Source organism: Zingiber officinale, chromosome 1B (genome assembly GCF_018446385.1).
Source record: "Zingiber officinale cultivar Zhangliang chromosome 1B, Zo_v1.1, whole genome shotgun sequence".
Classification (NCBI taxonomy): Eukaryota; Viridiplantae; Streptophyta; class Magnoliopsida; order Zingiberales; family Zingiberaceae; genus Zingiber; species Zingiber officinale.
The window spans coordinates 135,466,486-135,480,779 of NC_055986.1; the positions used below are offsets into that span (position 1 = coordinate 135,466,486).

At 40.4% G+C, this 14,294-nt stretch overlaps 1 protein-coding gene across 1 annotated transcript; it reads right to left on the minus strand.

Annotated features, from left to right (window-relative positions):
- Positions 1-11,771: 11,771 nt before the first annotated feature.
- LOC121980711 (linamarin synthase 2-like) lies at positions 11,772-13,476 on the minus strand. Its single transcript, XM_042532879.1, has 2 exons — positions 12,948-13,476; positions 11,772-12,825 (listed from the first exon to the last, which is right to left on the minus strand). Exons 1-2 carry the CDS (start codon positions 13,474-13,476, stop codon positions 11,915-11,917), a joined length of 1,440 nt encoding a protein of 479 aa, XP_042388813.1. The 3' UTR covers positions 11,772-11,914.
- Positions 13,477-14,294: the final 818 nt, after the last annotated feature.

Below are 14,294 nucleotides of genomic sequence, written 5' to 3' on the forward strand. Positions count from 1 at the left end.
GTATAGCAGAACGAAAAAATCGAACCCTTGAAGATATGATTAATTCCATGTTAGGTAGTTCTGGGTTACCCAACTTCATGTGGGGGGAAGCTCTATACACTGCATGCCATGTGTTAAATAGAATCTCCATGAGGTCTAGGGATAAAAGCCCATATGAGCTTTGGAAAGGCCTGAGGACAAGTTTGAAATACCTTAAAGTGTGGGGGTGCCTTGCAAAGGTACTAGTGCCTGAACACAGAAGGAAAAAAAACTTGGTCCAAAGACCGTAGATGGTATCTTCTTTGGTTATGCTCAAAATAGTATTGCATATAAATTTCTGATTATTAAATCAGAAATTTCTGGAATAGATGCAAATACTATTGTCGAACTTCGCGATGCTACATTTTTTGAGGATATATTTCCTATGAAAACGAGAACACCTCGGTATATATCTAGTATTCCTACTAGAGATAAGCCTGCTTCCAAAGAGGCCCCATTATCCGTAGAAGGTATACCTTCCTCAAGTCACTCTAGACTAGATGAATCTAGTGAGTGTACAGAATTGAGAAGAAGCAAGAGGCAACGTGTGTCTACGGATTTAGGCCAGGACTTTATCACCTATAATATAGAAGGTGACCCTATGACATATAGAGATGTTATGACTTCTCCTGAAGCTAAGCATTGGAAAGAGGCCATTAAAAATGAAATGGACTCTATTATCTCTAATGCCACTTGGGAGTAGGTAGATTTACCTCCTGGGTGTAACACTATAGGATGTAAATGGGTGTTTAAAAGAAAACTAAAACCTGATGGGTCAGTAGATAAATTCAAAGCCCGCCTAGTTGCTAAGGGATTTAAACAGAAAGAAGGGATTGACTATTTTGACACTTATTCTCCTGTTACTAGAATTACTACAATCCGAGTGTTGATAGCATTGGCATCCATATATCATCTTGAGGTTCATCAAATGGATGTCAAAATGACATTCCTTAATGGAGATCTTGAAGAAGAGATATATATGGATCAGCCTGAGGGACATGCAGTTTCTGGAAATGAGAATAAAGTCTGTAGGTTAGTTAAATCTCTTTATGGTTTGAAGTAAGCCCCAAAGCAGTGGCACGAAAAATTTGATAGTGTTATGCTATCGTTTGGCTTTGAAATGAATGACTCTGATAAATGTGTGTATGCTAAAATGAAAGGTGATAGTTGTATTATCTTATGTTTATATGTAGATGATATTCTACTTTTTGGTTCTAACCTTTCTATTATTAATGAGACTAAGGCCCTCTTAAGTGGTAAGTTTGATATAAAGGATATGGGTTGTGCTGACATGATTTTAGGGCTGAAGTTGACTCGATCAACTGATGGAATAGCAATTTCTCAGTCACTCTATATTGAGAGAGTATTAGAGAAATATGGCTATAGCCAAGTTAAATCTGTAGTCACACCATATGATCCTTCAAAAACTCTCCACAAGAATAAGAGTGGTGTGGCAGTATCTCAATTAAGATACTCACAAATAATAGGTAGTCTAATGTATTTAGCAAATTGTTCTAGACCTGATATTTCTTTTGCTATATCGAAATTGAGCAGGTTTACCAGCTGTCCGGACAGAACACATTAGGATGCATTAGACAGAGTACTCAAATACCTAAAAGGCACTATATCCTTGGGCTTGTGGTATGGGAGATTCCCTACAGTCCTGGAGGGATATAGTGATGCTAGTTGGATAGCGGACAATGCTGAGTGTAAAGGCATTACTGGTTATGTCTTTACACTTGGAGGAGGTGCAGTTGCTTGGAGGTCTGTTAAACAGACGATTATAACCCGTTCTACATCTGAGGCAGAATTGTGTGCTTTGGATACCACAGTAACTGAAGCTGATTGGCTGAAGGGTCTTCTTTCTGAAATTCCCTTGATGATGAAGTCAATACCTTCTATTTCAGTACACTTTGATAATCAAACAACAATACCTCAGATTAGAAGCTCCAAGTATAACTAGAAACAGAAGAGACATGTACGAATATGATTAAAGTCTATTCGTGAGTTAGTGTCTCTTGGAGTGGTGTCATTGGACTTTGTAAGTTCAAAAGACAATATTGCTGATCCACTCACTAAAGGACTTGATTCTGAGAAAATCAAGAGATCCAGTAAGGGAATGGGACTGAGGCCTATCCTGGTTTTGTTGGAACCCCAAGGTTGTTTTGGTGTGATCAACAAGTTAAGTTAAGTCCTGCGTTGTATTTAACCTTGTGTCTAAGTGTGCAGGAGCTTAGGAACACAGGTACTCGAGCGGAAGACGCAGCTAGCGAGAAGGACGGCACGCTGTGCATCCGAGGGACGAGATGCTGTGGAAGAGTACACCAGCGGACGAGAAGGAAGTGCGCGCGGTGGTTTCGAGGTACGAAAGTCGGAGCGGAAGATTGCTCGGGGAGCAAGAGACGCAGCTAGCACGAAGGTCGGCACGGGGTGCGAGGGGAAGTCTGGATGAGTCTGTTGGTGGACGAGAAGGGACCTGGCAATTCCGAGGACGAAGCCGGGAGGAAGCACGCTCGAGAAGACCGGAAGTTAGGTTCGGGTGAGCCCTATTCCGGATGTCGAGATCACCCAAGCAAGCGGAGCAAAAGACCCGGACCGAGGTGAGCAGCACAGACCAAAAGTCAACTAGGTTGACTTTTGGCTCCGGGGCGCCCGGAAGTGACTTTTTCACAGGATCGAGCTTTGACTCGATCCAACCGTTGGGGGATAAATTTTATCCCCCCCAGGGCACCCGGAACCCTTCCAGGCGCCCCGACCAAGACTATAAATATAGCCTTGGTCCAGAAGCTTTTTCAACAATCACGATCATTCTATTTCCAAACATTTGTATGCTTTGGTTGTAATTAAGCTTCTGTTTTCTGTGCCTAAACGTTGTAAGAGGCTTCTCCGCCTGAAGGAGTTTTTGAGCTTAATCTTCCTTGGATTAACAACCACATCGGTTGTAACCAAGTAAATATCTGGTGTCTCGTCTTTTTTTTATGCTTTTATTTATCTGCTTAATTCATTTTACAAGTGTTAGCTTAATCGTTCGAGGAAGGGTTGTCTGTTTTTAATTGACAGGTTATTTACCAACCCTTCTAGCTGGCCCAACGGTCCTACAAGTGGTATCAGAGCCGAGTACGCCTCAGAAGGACTAACCGCCGTCTGAAGCAACAAAACAATGGCCGGAGCTAGCGACTACCCACCAGCATTCGAGGGGGAGCTTGCTTCTTGGAAGCAACAAATGACGGTATTTCTTAACTCTGATATTGGTATTTCTCAAATAATGAAAACAGGTTATGAAGCACCAAAGACAACGAATGGAGAAGAACTCGATCTACGCCTATGGAACAAGAAGCAACGTGACGAGTCAATGGCAAACGGTCGGGCAGAGTTTCACATTCTAAGCGCAATACCAACTAAAGATTTCGATAGAGTCGGAGAGTACAAAAGCGCGAAAGAACTTTGGAAAAAGTTCTTAATGCTCTATGAAGAACCGGTTGAAGTCGTCTCCTCAATAGACATCGAGCCGTCATCAGAAGAATCCGAGACGGAAGAAATTACCAAGATAACTCCAACAGTCGAAGTACATCCCGAGATCGATGAAGGGGGAGAATCTTCGGAAGAAATTAATTCAACAGGGGGAGAACCAACGGCCGACGAGGTAAGTAAGGTATGGCCTCTACCCTCTGAACAACTGGTTCAATTAATCAAATTACCTGAAGATTTTTGCGAACCAAAATTTGAATTATCGAAAGAACTTTTCGGATTAGAAAATCTTCGGTCGAATAATTGTTGCAAATTACAAAATATTTTTACGAAAGAATTATGCAACTTAGAAATATTATCGAAAACTTTTTCCGGATCTAAAATTTTTGAATTACAAAATAGTTTACTGAAAGATTTTTGCGAATCACAAAGTGATTTTTCAAAAACCTTTTCCGGATCTAAAAATTTCGAATTACAAATTACTTTACTGAAAAAGTCTTGTGAATTAGAAATTGATTCATCAAACAAAATTTTCAGATTAAGAAATCTATTATTAATAGATTCCTGCAAACTCTTATTGTTAAAAAATTCTTGCAAATTACAAAATAGTCTTTCGAACAAATTTTGCACATTTCCGAAAGAACTTCTTATATTGTCAAAAACTTTTATCAAGTTAAAATTTATGCTATTCAAATATTTTTGTGAAGTAGAAATTCAAAAAATAGAAATTAACATGATATAAATTTTTACATGTTTAATACTTGCGGTTTTAAATCTGAAAAAGATTGATTTAAGAAATTATGATAAGTTAAAATAGAAATTTAAAACTTTCTGATAAATAGAATTAAGAACTAATAAATGCATAGAAATTTTTTTTTGTTTAAATTTTCTTGCATAAAAGTCTTTTGGGCTTAGAAAGCTTTTTTTAACTTAGAAACTTTTCCAAAAAAAAAAAAACTATTGTTGACTTAGAAATATTTTAACAGATAACTTTTCAAAATTTTCTAAGTCTTTAAACCCTTAGAATTTTAAACCCCATTTTATTGTGATCAAAGGGGGAGAAGGAAAGTATAAGTCTAGGGGGAGGTACAAATTGAAAATTAAAAATTTTCAAAATTTAATTTTTTCTATCTTGTTGCATATTATTACAATAAATTATTTAATTTCATATCTATTTTTGACCCTAGCTTAACTTGGGTTGATCACACCAAAAAGGGGGAGATTGTTGGAACCCCAAGGTTGTTTTGGTGTGATCAACAAGTTAAGTTAGGTCCTGTGTTGTATTTAACCTTGTGTCTAAGTGTGCAGGAGCTTAGGAACACAGGTACTCGAGCGGAAGACGCAGCTAGCGAGAAGGACGGCACGGGAAGGGAGCTGTGCGGAAGAGTACACCGGACGAGAAGGAAGCTTGCAGCGTTTGACGAAAGCCGGGCGAAAGATTGCTCGGGAGCAAGAGGCGACTAAGCGCGAAGGTCGGCCGGGTGCGGCCAGAGGGCAAGTCTGCGGATGAAATGCAGTGGACGAGAAGGACACGCGCGGTTCCAAGGGACGAAGCCGAGGAAGCACGCTCGAAGACCGAAGTTGGGTTGGGTGAGCCCTATTCCGATGTCGAGATCACCCAAGCAAGCGGAGCCGGGGCAGAAAGATCCGGACCAGAGGCGAGCTGAATCGAGAAGAGAGCCAGGACCAAAAGTCAACTAGGTTGACTTTTGGCTCCGAGTGCCGGAAGCTGTCCGGGCGCCGGGCTGTCCGGCGCCCGGAAGTGACCTTTTCATAGGATCGAGCTTTGACTCGATCCAACCGTTGGGGGATAAATTTTATCCCCCCAGGGCGCCCGGAACCCTTCCAGGCGCCCCGACCAAGGCTATAAATATAGCCTTGGTCCAGAAGCTTTTTCAACAATCACGATCATTCTATTTCCAAACACTTGTATGCTTTGGTTGTAATTAAGCTTCTGTTTTCTGTGCCTAAACGCTGTAAGAGGCTTCTCCGCCTGAATGAGTTTTTGAGCTTAATCTTCCTTGGATTAACAACCACATCGGTTGTAACCAAGTAAACATCTGGTGCCTCGTCTTTTCTTTTATGCTTTTATTTATCTGCTTAATTCATTTTACAAGTGTTAGCTTAATCGTTCGAGGAAGGGTTGTCTGTTTTTAATTGACAGGTTATTTACCAACCCTTCTAGCCGGCCCAACAGTCCTACAGGTTTCACCTATAACGGCAGCCCAGCCTATCTGATTGGAGATTCGAAGAAGTAGGTTCAATGTGGTACAAACAAGTTATAAGGGTGAACCGTAAGCATCAAATTGATTGAGATGTAATCTCATAGTCTCTTCCCTGGATAGATGCTTGACTGCTAGTAAGGATGAGCTTAGGAGCTCTTAATGAGTTCAAGGTCTTAATGATAGGATGCTTGCAGTACATCCTTGGAGAACTCACCTATGTAAGTGTAACACTGGGGCCGCAGTGTGGGGGGTCTAGGCAACTCTCCTTAGCACTTATGAAACAAGATTCGGTGGCATGGCCGTAATGCACCAACCCAGAAGGATTCAACCGTCGCCAGTGATGAGTTGTTACCAATTGATCTTCACATATAAAAGGTTTAAGATCAAGACTCAATTCTCTTCAAACCTATGTGAATAAGATTGGTGTACTTAGGTGAAAATTCAAACCGGAATGTATTTTCACTAAAAGCTCATTGCAACCAAGCCTCAGAACTTATCTTTGTTTTCGACTAAAATAATTTGAATTAGTGGGGGATTGTTGAGTTTTAATTCATATTATCCCTTATGCTTTTAGTCTCACATTGCTAAGCCAAGAAGGTTAGGAGGCCTTATATATGGAGTCCTTCCATCCATGCTTAGCAATGTTAAGGGGGGCTTACACGCATGCGCGGGCTGAGCCCAAATCAGGTGGTTTCGGGGGGTTCGAGCCGGAAATCCATAAATCGGGCACGACGCGCGCGATGAAGCGAAGCAGTGCGAATCCCCAGCTCGTGGGCCTCGCGCTTGCGGGTGGCCTAGTCTGTTTTTGCCAGTTTGGTGACCTGGTTTATTTTTGTTGGTCCGATTTGGTTCTGTCCCTTGCACCTGGTGGTTCGGTTCTGTCCGCGCGAGGAAGCGAAGCAGCGCGATGGCATCTGTTCGGTTCTGTCCGCGTCGCGTGAGGATACGAAGCAGCGCACCCGCGAAGCAGAAGCAAAGTGTGCGTCGCTTCCTCTGCACTGCTTTAAGTGTATAAATACACTTCCTCTGCTCCTTCTCAAAACACTCCGAAAGCAAAGCATTCCTCTGCTCTCTGCTTTCTTCTCCTTCTTCTTCTTCTTCTTCTTTCCAAGTTCTGAGGCTTGGTTCTGCGATCTGAGGTTGAGTCCGAGTGCAGCGTTCGTCTTGGAGTGCACCTACGAACGGCGCGAGCGGTTGTCGGATCTTGGGAGGATTTTACCGGAGAGCCTCTACACCGTGGGCGGCAACAAATTCTCTAAAGACAGTCGGCTAGCTCGACGCTTCAACCGGAGATACACAAATTCTTAACCTTACTCTTATTACTGTTTATTACATGTTTGTCATTTATTGGTGCAATTATAGATTACTGTGTTAGCGTAATCATATTACTACAGAAATTTCTTCTATTAGGATTTGAGAAACAAAATTTAGTGATTGAGATTTTAAAATTAGAAGACGAGAGTAGAAAAGATGATGTGAAAATAATGAAATGAAGTGTTTGGAGAATAACATACGCTAAATCATAGTTTTTAATAAAAAATATCAAATAATCTCATTTTAAAAAACAACTCAACAACAACAATAAATTTTAAAAAAAACTCTATTAAATCGAAAAAAAAACTTTATTAAATCGACAGTACAAGCGGCTAGTTCACAACTAATTTTTTACTAGAACCTCAACTCGATCCCAGATTGACCGATTCCAACCCATTTAACCACATTAATAGATAATCAATCTTTCATTTAACCAGTTTAGCAAATAATCGATTTGTTGACTCATTTACGAGTTTGGGCCATGTCTGATTAGGACACCGAGCCCCACTCGAGGTCAGGTATATTTTATTGCGGATAGAATTCATACATATTATTAATGATAGCATATGGTATATATAAATATTATTATAAGTGAAAATAGGAAAATATATAAATTAGGAAAATAATAAGTATTTCCTAATAATAATTATTCTCTAATAATTAGGAAATAAATAACTATTTTCTAATAATAATTATTCCCTAATAACTAGGAAATAAATATTTATTTAGTTATAATAATTATTTCCTAATACGCCCTCTCAAAATGGTGTCCCAGAATGACATCAATCTTGTCACAAATACCAAACAGCCAAGGTCGAGAAAGCGACTTGGTAAGTGCATCAGCCAACTTATCTTCAGCAGGAATATGAGTAACTCGCAGTTCGGAGACCCAAATTAGCAGTGAAAAGCACAACATGCGTGGTAACCGGAAGAAGCAGATCTGTCAAAAGTGACTTAAGCCATTGGATCTCAGATGTCGCAGAGGCAATGGCGCGATATTCAACCTCAGTCGAAGAGCATGCAATCGTGCATTGTTTGGAAGATGAATCAGGAGTATTTATGAGAAATAGTCGGCGAGTGATGTCGTCAGTGGCAACCATTGTAGAAGGCGTCTGATGGGTATTCTTTTAGAGCAAAATCATCAACGAAACGACGATATGTTAAACTTTGCCTTTGATGAAAGAAGACAATAACTAGAAGGAGACGAGGTGTTGTTGTTTGAATTATGGAATCTGACTTGTCATCGGAATAAGAGCAGAAGGTTGCATTTTGGTGGCTGCATATGCTGGAGCAGACGTAGAAAATCTGCTATTGAACAAAACTTGGAAAAAAAACTTGCTATTTGGTCTATTAGAAGATGGTTAAAACAATACTCATAAAGGAACAAACAAAGGAGAACAAAACTTAGAAAAAAAAACTTGCTATTTGGTCTATTAGAAGATGGTTAAAACAATACTCATAAAGGAACAAACAAAGGAGAGGAGAAAGAGAAGGATGAAATTTGATATCTTTAAACTTAAGAAAAAAAAGATAATAATATTGCTCTTGCAATGAGAAAAAAATAAGAAGAGAAAGAGAAAAGAGGAGGAATTGAACATCGCTATTAATGGACCTTTTAAAAGAAGAAAACAAAATTATTATACGATGGAAATGAGGAAGTCAGAAAAGAGATTTTTTTTTTTTTAGGACAAAAAAACATAAGAAAGGAAAATAGGGGAGAAAGAAGATTCTAAGAAAGCTAAAGAGATCACAGAAGCGGTCGGACAGAAAGAACTTTTTTTTACGGCGATAAGGTCGACGGTGGGCTGCCTTTGGACGACGACGCCTCCTCTGACCGCAGCAACAAGTGAACAGTAGAAAAGATGTGACAGCGGCAAATCCCATTGACGCCAGTGGTAGAGAAAGGAGAAGAAAGCTAAGGTTTTTTTTTTAACCATGAGAAAAGGAAACGCGGAAGAGAGGAGAAAAAGAAAGAAAGAAAAATTAAAAAATTGTTGTTATGCTTATCGCTTTGATACCATATTGACGATAGAATTCACATATATTATTAATGATAGCATATGATATATATAAATATCATTACAAGTGAAAATAAGAAAATACATAAATTATAAAAATAATAAATATTTCCTAATAATAATTATTCTCTAATAAGTAGGAAATAAATAACTATTTTCTAATAATAATTATTCCCTTATAACTAGGAAATAAATAACTATTTATTTATAATAATTATTTTCTAATATATTTATATATAATATAAACATTATGGACCTTAATATTCCACAAATCTTCGTTTACAAACCAATTAAATTGCAAATCTTACATTAGGCCCGGTAAACCATTAACCAAATATCTAAGAATCAAATCCTTTATTTTAGTGGCCACGGAACAATTTTAATAGAACCGAACTATTACCAGGATTTTAAAAAAAAATTACAAATCTAAAATAAAACAATAATTTACCAAAAGACGTATTCAAGTTTTTAAATTTATAAAAAAACGTATGTTATTTTATTATTTATCAAAAGATATATTTTTCTACTGTACTTTTTCCATTCTATCCTCATGATTACTTTTCTTTTTAGTTTTGTCTATCATTTCTCTCCCTTCTCTTTTCCTCCTATACATCTAACGTTTCTTCTCTTTTCTCTTCTCTTTTTTCCTCTCTTTTGCACGTTGATTCTTCTAAAAATATTTTAACACCTCTGATAAGCTAAAATAAATAATAGATAGCATATTTAAACTCCTTACAACCCCAGAAATCTACAGGGACTGAAATACGTGCAATTGGAGCTCTCTAGGTCCAATAGTGGATTTTGATCGAAACCCACTAATGGACCTAGAGAGCTCCGATTGCACCAATTTCAATTCATACGAATTTCAGAAGTTGCAAGGAGTTCAAATATGTTATCCATTATTTATTTCGGCTTCTCAGAGGTGTTAAAATGTAATAAGGAAGAATTATCAAAATTCTCCACTTTGAGGCTCACGTTGTGCCTGATATGATTTCATATCAGGCCAATGTGGGCCTGATATCATTTTATATCGGCCCTAACGTGGGCCTAATATAATTTTATATCAGGCCCACGTTGGGTTTAAAATGATTCCATATCAGGCCAAACGTGAAAAATTTTGACGATTCTTTCTTATTACATTTTAACACCTCTGAGAAGCCGAAATAAACAATGGATAACATATTTGAACTCCTTGCAACCCTAGAAATCCACAGGAACTAAAATGAGTGCAATCAAAGCTCTCGAAGTCCATCAGTGGATTTCGATCAAAACTCACTGATGGACATAGAGAGCTCCGATTGCACCCATTTTAGTTCATATGGATTTCTGAGGTTGCAAAGAGTTCAAATATGCTATCCATTATTTATTTCAGCTTCTCATTGGTGTTAAAATGTAATAAGTAAGAATTTTCAAAATTCTCCACTTTGAGGCTCACGTTGCGCTTGATATGATTCCATATCAGGCCCAACGTGGATAATTTTGGTAATTTTTTCTTATTACATTTTAACACCTCCGAGAAGCCAAAATAAACAATGGATAGTATATTTGAACTCCTTGCAACTCTAAAAATCCACAGGAACTGAAATGGATACAATCGGAGCTCTCGAGATCCATTAGTGGATTTCGATCAAAATTCACTGATGGACCTATAGAGCTCTGATTGCATCTATTTTAGTTCATATGGATTTCTAGGATTGCAAGGAGTTTAAATATATTATCCATTGTTTATTTCGACTTCTCAGAGGTGTTAAAATATAATAAAAAAGAATCACCAAAATTTTCCATGTTTGGCCTGATATCCTGATATCATTCTATATCAGGCCTATATTGGGTCTGATATGATTTCATATCAGGCCTAACATGGAGAATTTTGGTGATTCTTCCTTATTACATTATAACACCTATGAGAAGCCGAAATAAACAATGGATAACATATTTGAAATCCTTGAAACCTCAAAAATCCACAGGAACTGATATGAGTTGTTGGGATTCAATCAAAGTCCCACATTAAAAAGATTTGGTAAAGATCATGGGGTTAAAAGGATGCATGATATCTCCATTGGCATGAGGCCTTTTGGGGCGAGCCCAAGAACAAAGTCATAAGGGTTTAAGCCCAAAGTGGACAATATCATGTCATTATAGAAATATGTGTACATCCTTTCAATCACAACAAATGATATCAGAGTCATGGTCCGGACCAGATGTCATATGGGGTGACCTTGAACGAAGTTGAGGGTGGGCTTGGAGCAGGTCAGAACGACTGGATGCTTACGGGGAGGCTTGGAGCAGTCAGGGCGACCGTATGCTCGTAGTGAGGCCTAAAGCAGGTCAAGGTAACCGAATGCTCACGGGGAGGTCCGAAGTAAGTCAAGGTGACCAGATGGATGCTTGTAGGGAGGCTCAGAGTAGATTAGAGTGACCAGCTCGCGGGAAGGCCCGAAGGCCCGAACCATGAGAGTAATTGTGGTTCTTCGTTTGAAGGGAGGATTGTTTAGATTCAATCAAAGTTCCACATTGGAAAGATTTGGTAAATATCATGGGATTAAAAGGATGCATGATATTTCTATTGGCATGAGATGTGGATATTCAAATATGTTATTCATTATTTATTTTTATTTTTTTTTAGATATGTTAAAATATTTTTAGAAGAATTGTGTAAAAGAGGATAAGAAAGAGGAAAAGAAAGAGAAATACTGAGATAGAAAAAAAAATAATTAGGAGGATAAAATGAAAAAAAGGTAAAAAGATATATTTTTGATAAATAAGGTTTTTGTTAACGCCTTGTCCTAAATAAAACGATAATCACATGGGGAGGAAAAGTAAATAGGACATCCAGCGGTGCAATCGGGCACGGCCCGCACGGACTTAAATTCACGACACTGATCGCTTCCTCTTCTGCATCAAACTGACGACCAGCCTATCCAGATCGGTTGTGGAGGAGCCACCTGGGCCGGTAGCATCCCTCGCTTTCTCCTTCCATTCGGCCGCCCTGCGCTGCAATTCTTCATCCGCCATTACGGTGCGCACGCAGCGCTCCACCTCCTCCCGAGTCACCTCGCCGGAGATCTCCACGCCTATACGCCACGTCGCGCATAAGTACCGGCAGTTGGTCTGTTGCTCGGCGAAAAAGGGCCAGCATACGACAGGCCTGCCTTCGACCACGCTCTCTAGCGTCGAGTTCCACCCGCAATGCGACAGGAACGCCGCCGTCGCCGGGTGAGCCAAAACCCTCTGCTGGTCGCACCACCCAACCACCGCTCCTCGATCCCCCACTTTCGCCGCCATCTCTTTCACTATCGCCGCAGCATCGCCATCCCGCAATAGATCCGGCCTCACCGCCCACAGGAACCGGTGCCCGCTTCGCGCCAGGCCCCACGCGAACTCTTTCAGCTGCGACTTTGTGACCACCGTGATGCTGCCGAAGTTTACGTGGAGGACGGAGGCGTCGGGTTGGGCGTCCAGCCACCGGAGGCAATCCACTTCCACGTTCCAGAGGGAGGAGGAGACTGGGGAGAAGGGGAGCGGGCCGATGGCATAGAGGTTGGGGTACTTGGAACGGATCGCGGCGAGAACAGGGCCCTCAAGAGCGGCAAATGTGTTGAGGATCAAGCCTGCGCATCGAGGGGCGTCGACGGTGGCACGGCGGACAATAATATTGAGCATGACGTCATCAGGGTCAGTGGTGCGGACGAAGGTGGGGAAATCCCGCAGGCGGAGGTTCTCCAGGCCGGGGATCCAGTCAATGGGCGTGTCCAGGTACCCGTTCGTCAAGAAGCTTTCGTCTGTTTCATTAAAAAAAAAAAAACACTTTCGTCTGTTGCCAATAAATAATTGCGAAATAAATTCTATTAATTATTTTGTTCTTTCTTACGGTCTATTTCTTTAATTCGGTTAAATTTTGTACCTTTGAGAGGCGTGTAGCCTCTGCTGACCAGGTCCGGATAGTGAAGGTAGCTCCAGCCGCCACAGGCGCTGTGCGTGAAGAAGAAGAACACAGGCACGCCGAAGTCCTCGTCGACGGTGAATCCCATACCTCCGTCGGATACGATGCTTGTTACCGGCGGCACGTCAGGCGCGCGTCCTAGGCGGGCCATGAGGTCCCTGAAGGGGCCGAGGCACGTGGAGCGCACGGACAAGGCTACTGCCGGGACGTCCTGCGTCACGTCCTGCTTGTCGGAAGGCGGCGGAGGGAGGCCGTCGGGGATTGTCTCGACGCGGAAGGATGGGCCGGCGGCGGCGGCCCAGTCTTGGCCCCGGGACCGGGCCAGGCGGCGAGCGTTGTACTCGGTGAGGACGAAGGTGACGTGGAAGCGGCGAGCGAGGAGGAGGGTGGCCAGGCGCAGGAACGGGGTGATGTGGCCCTGCGCCGGAACAGGGACAAGCACGGCGTGGGGTTGGGGTTCGGCCGCAAGGCCCGCAATCAATGAAGCCATGTATTTTTGGATTCCGCTCGCGTCTGCAGCTCTGGTCTTGTGGATCGGCAGTCAATATATCGATATTAAATTATGACTACTATATGTGGAGAATACGTGGACGCCACTCTTCTTGATCTAATTACTAGTTAGAATCGATTTTTCCCTAAGTTTTTAGCATCACGTGTCCAAATAATATTATATTTTATAAATTAATTATATTTTTTTTTCTATTTTCATATTTAATTTTTAAAAATTATCCTTTTATATCAATAATTAATTGTATTTTTAAAATAATATGTATTAATTAAATACTTTAAATTTATTTTCTGGTTGGCCCAATTCTGACCATTAAAATTATTGATCCTTAAAGCTTCAGATCACATTAAATAAAATGGTACGCCGACTCATTTCAGTACCTGTCTCGACGTAAGTTGTGGTCTTAAATGTTCACTGCACTGACATCTATTACTTTTTAATTCTTAGCTTTTTCGCCACCGGGCCAACATCATATGCGAGACTGCCATTCTTCATATAATAAAATATCCGCTAGAGAAGTGCGACAAAAGTTGCCATGAACCTTGTCTTCAATAAATAAATAAAATATATTACACAACTATTAGCCTAATAAAACGAATATATGATAGTGAAAGGTGATATCCTCCATCCAGCAGTCCCACGATCCTATGTGAATAAATAAATTAAAAAATTATAATTGATAAAAGATTTTTTTTCTCAACTTTATCAATATTTAAATCTTTATTTTATAATAATAATTCTACTCCGCACTAATCTAACTTAATCATGTCCCGAAAGCATAATAAAACAAATATAAATAG

Bases quoted from the DNA above. Each gene is read 5' to 3' on its own strand.
- LOC121980711 (XM_042532879.1), bottom strand. From the start codon at position 13,476: ATGGCTTCATTGATTGCGGGCCTTGCGGCCGAACCCCAACCCCACGCC. The intron at 12,826-12,947 runs GTACAAAATTTA...TTAATGAAACAG, and splicing joins AGGCTACACGCCTCTCAAAG to ACGAAAGCTTCTTGACGAAC.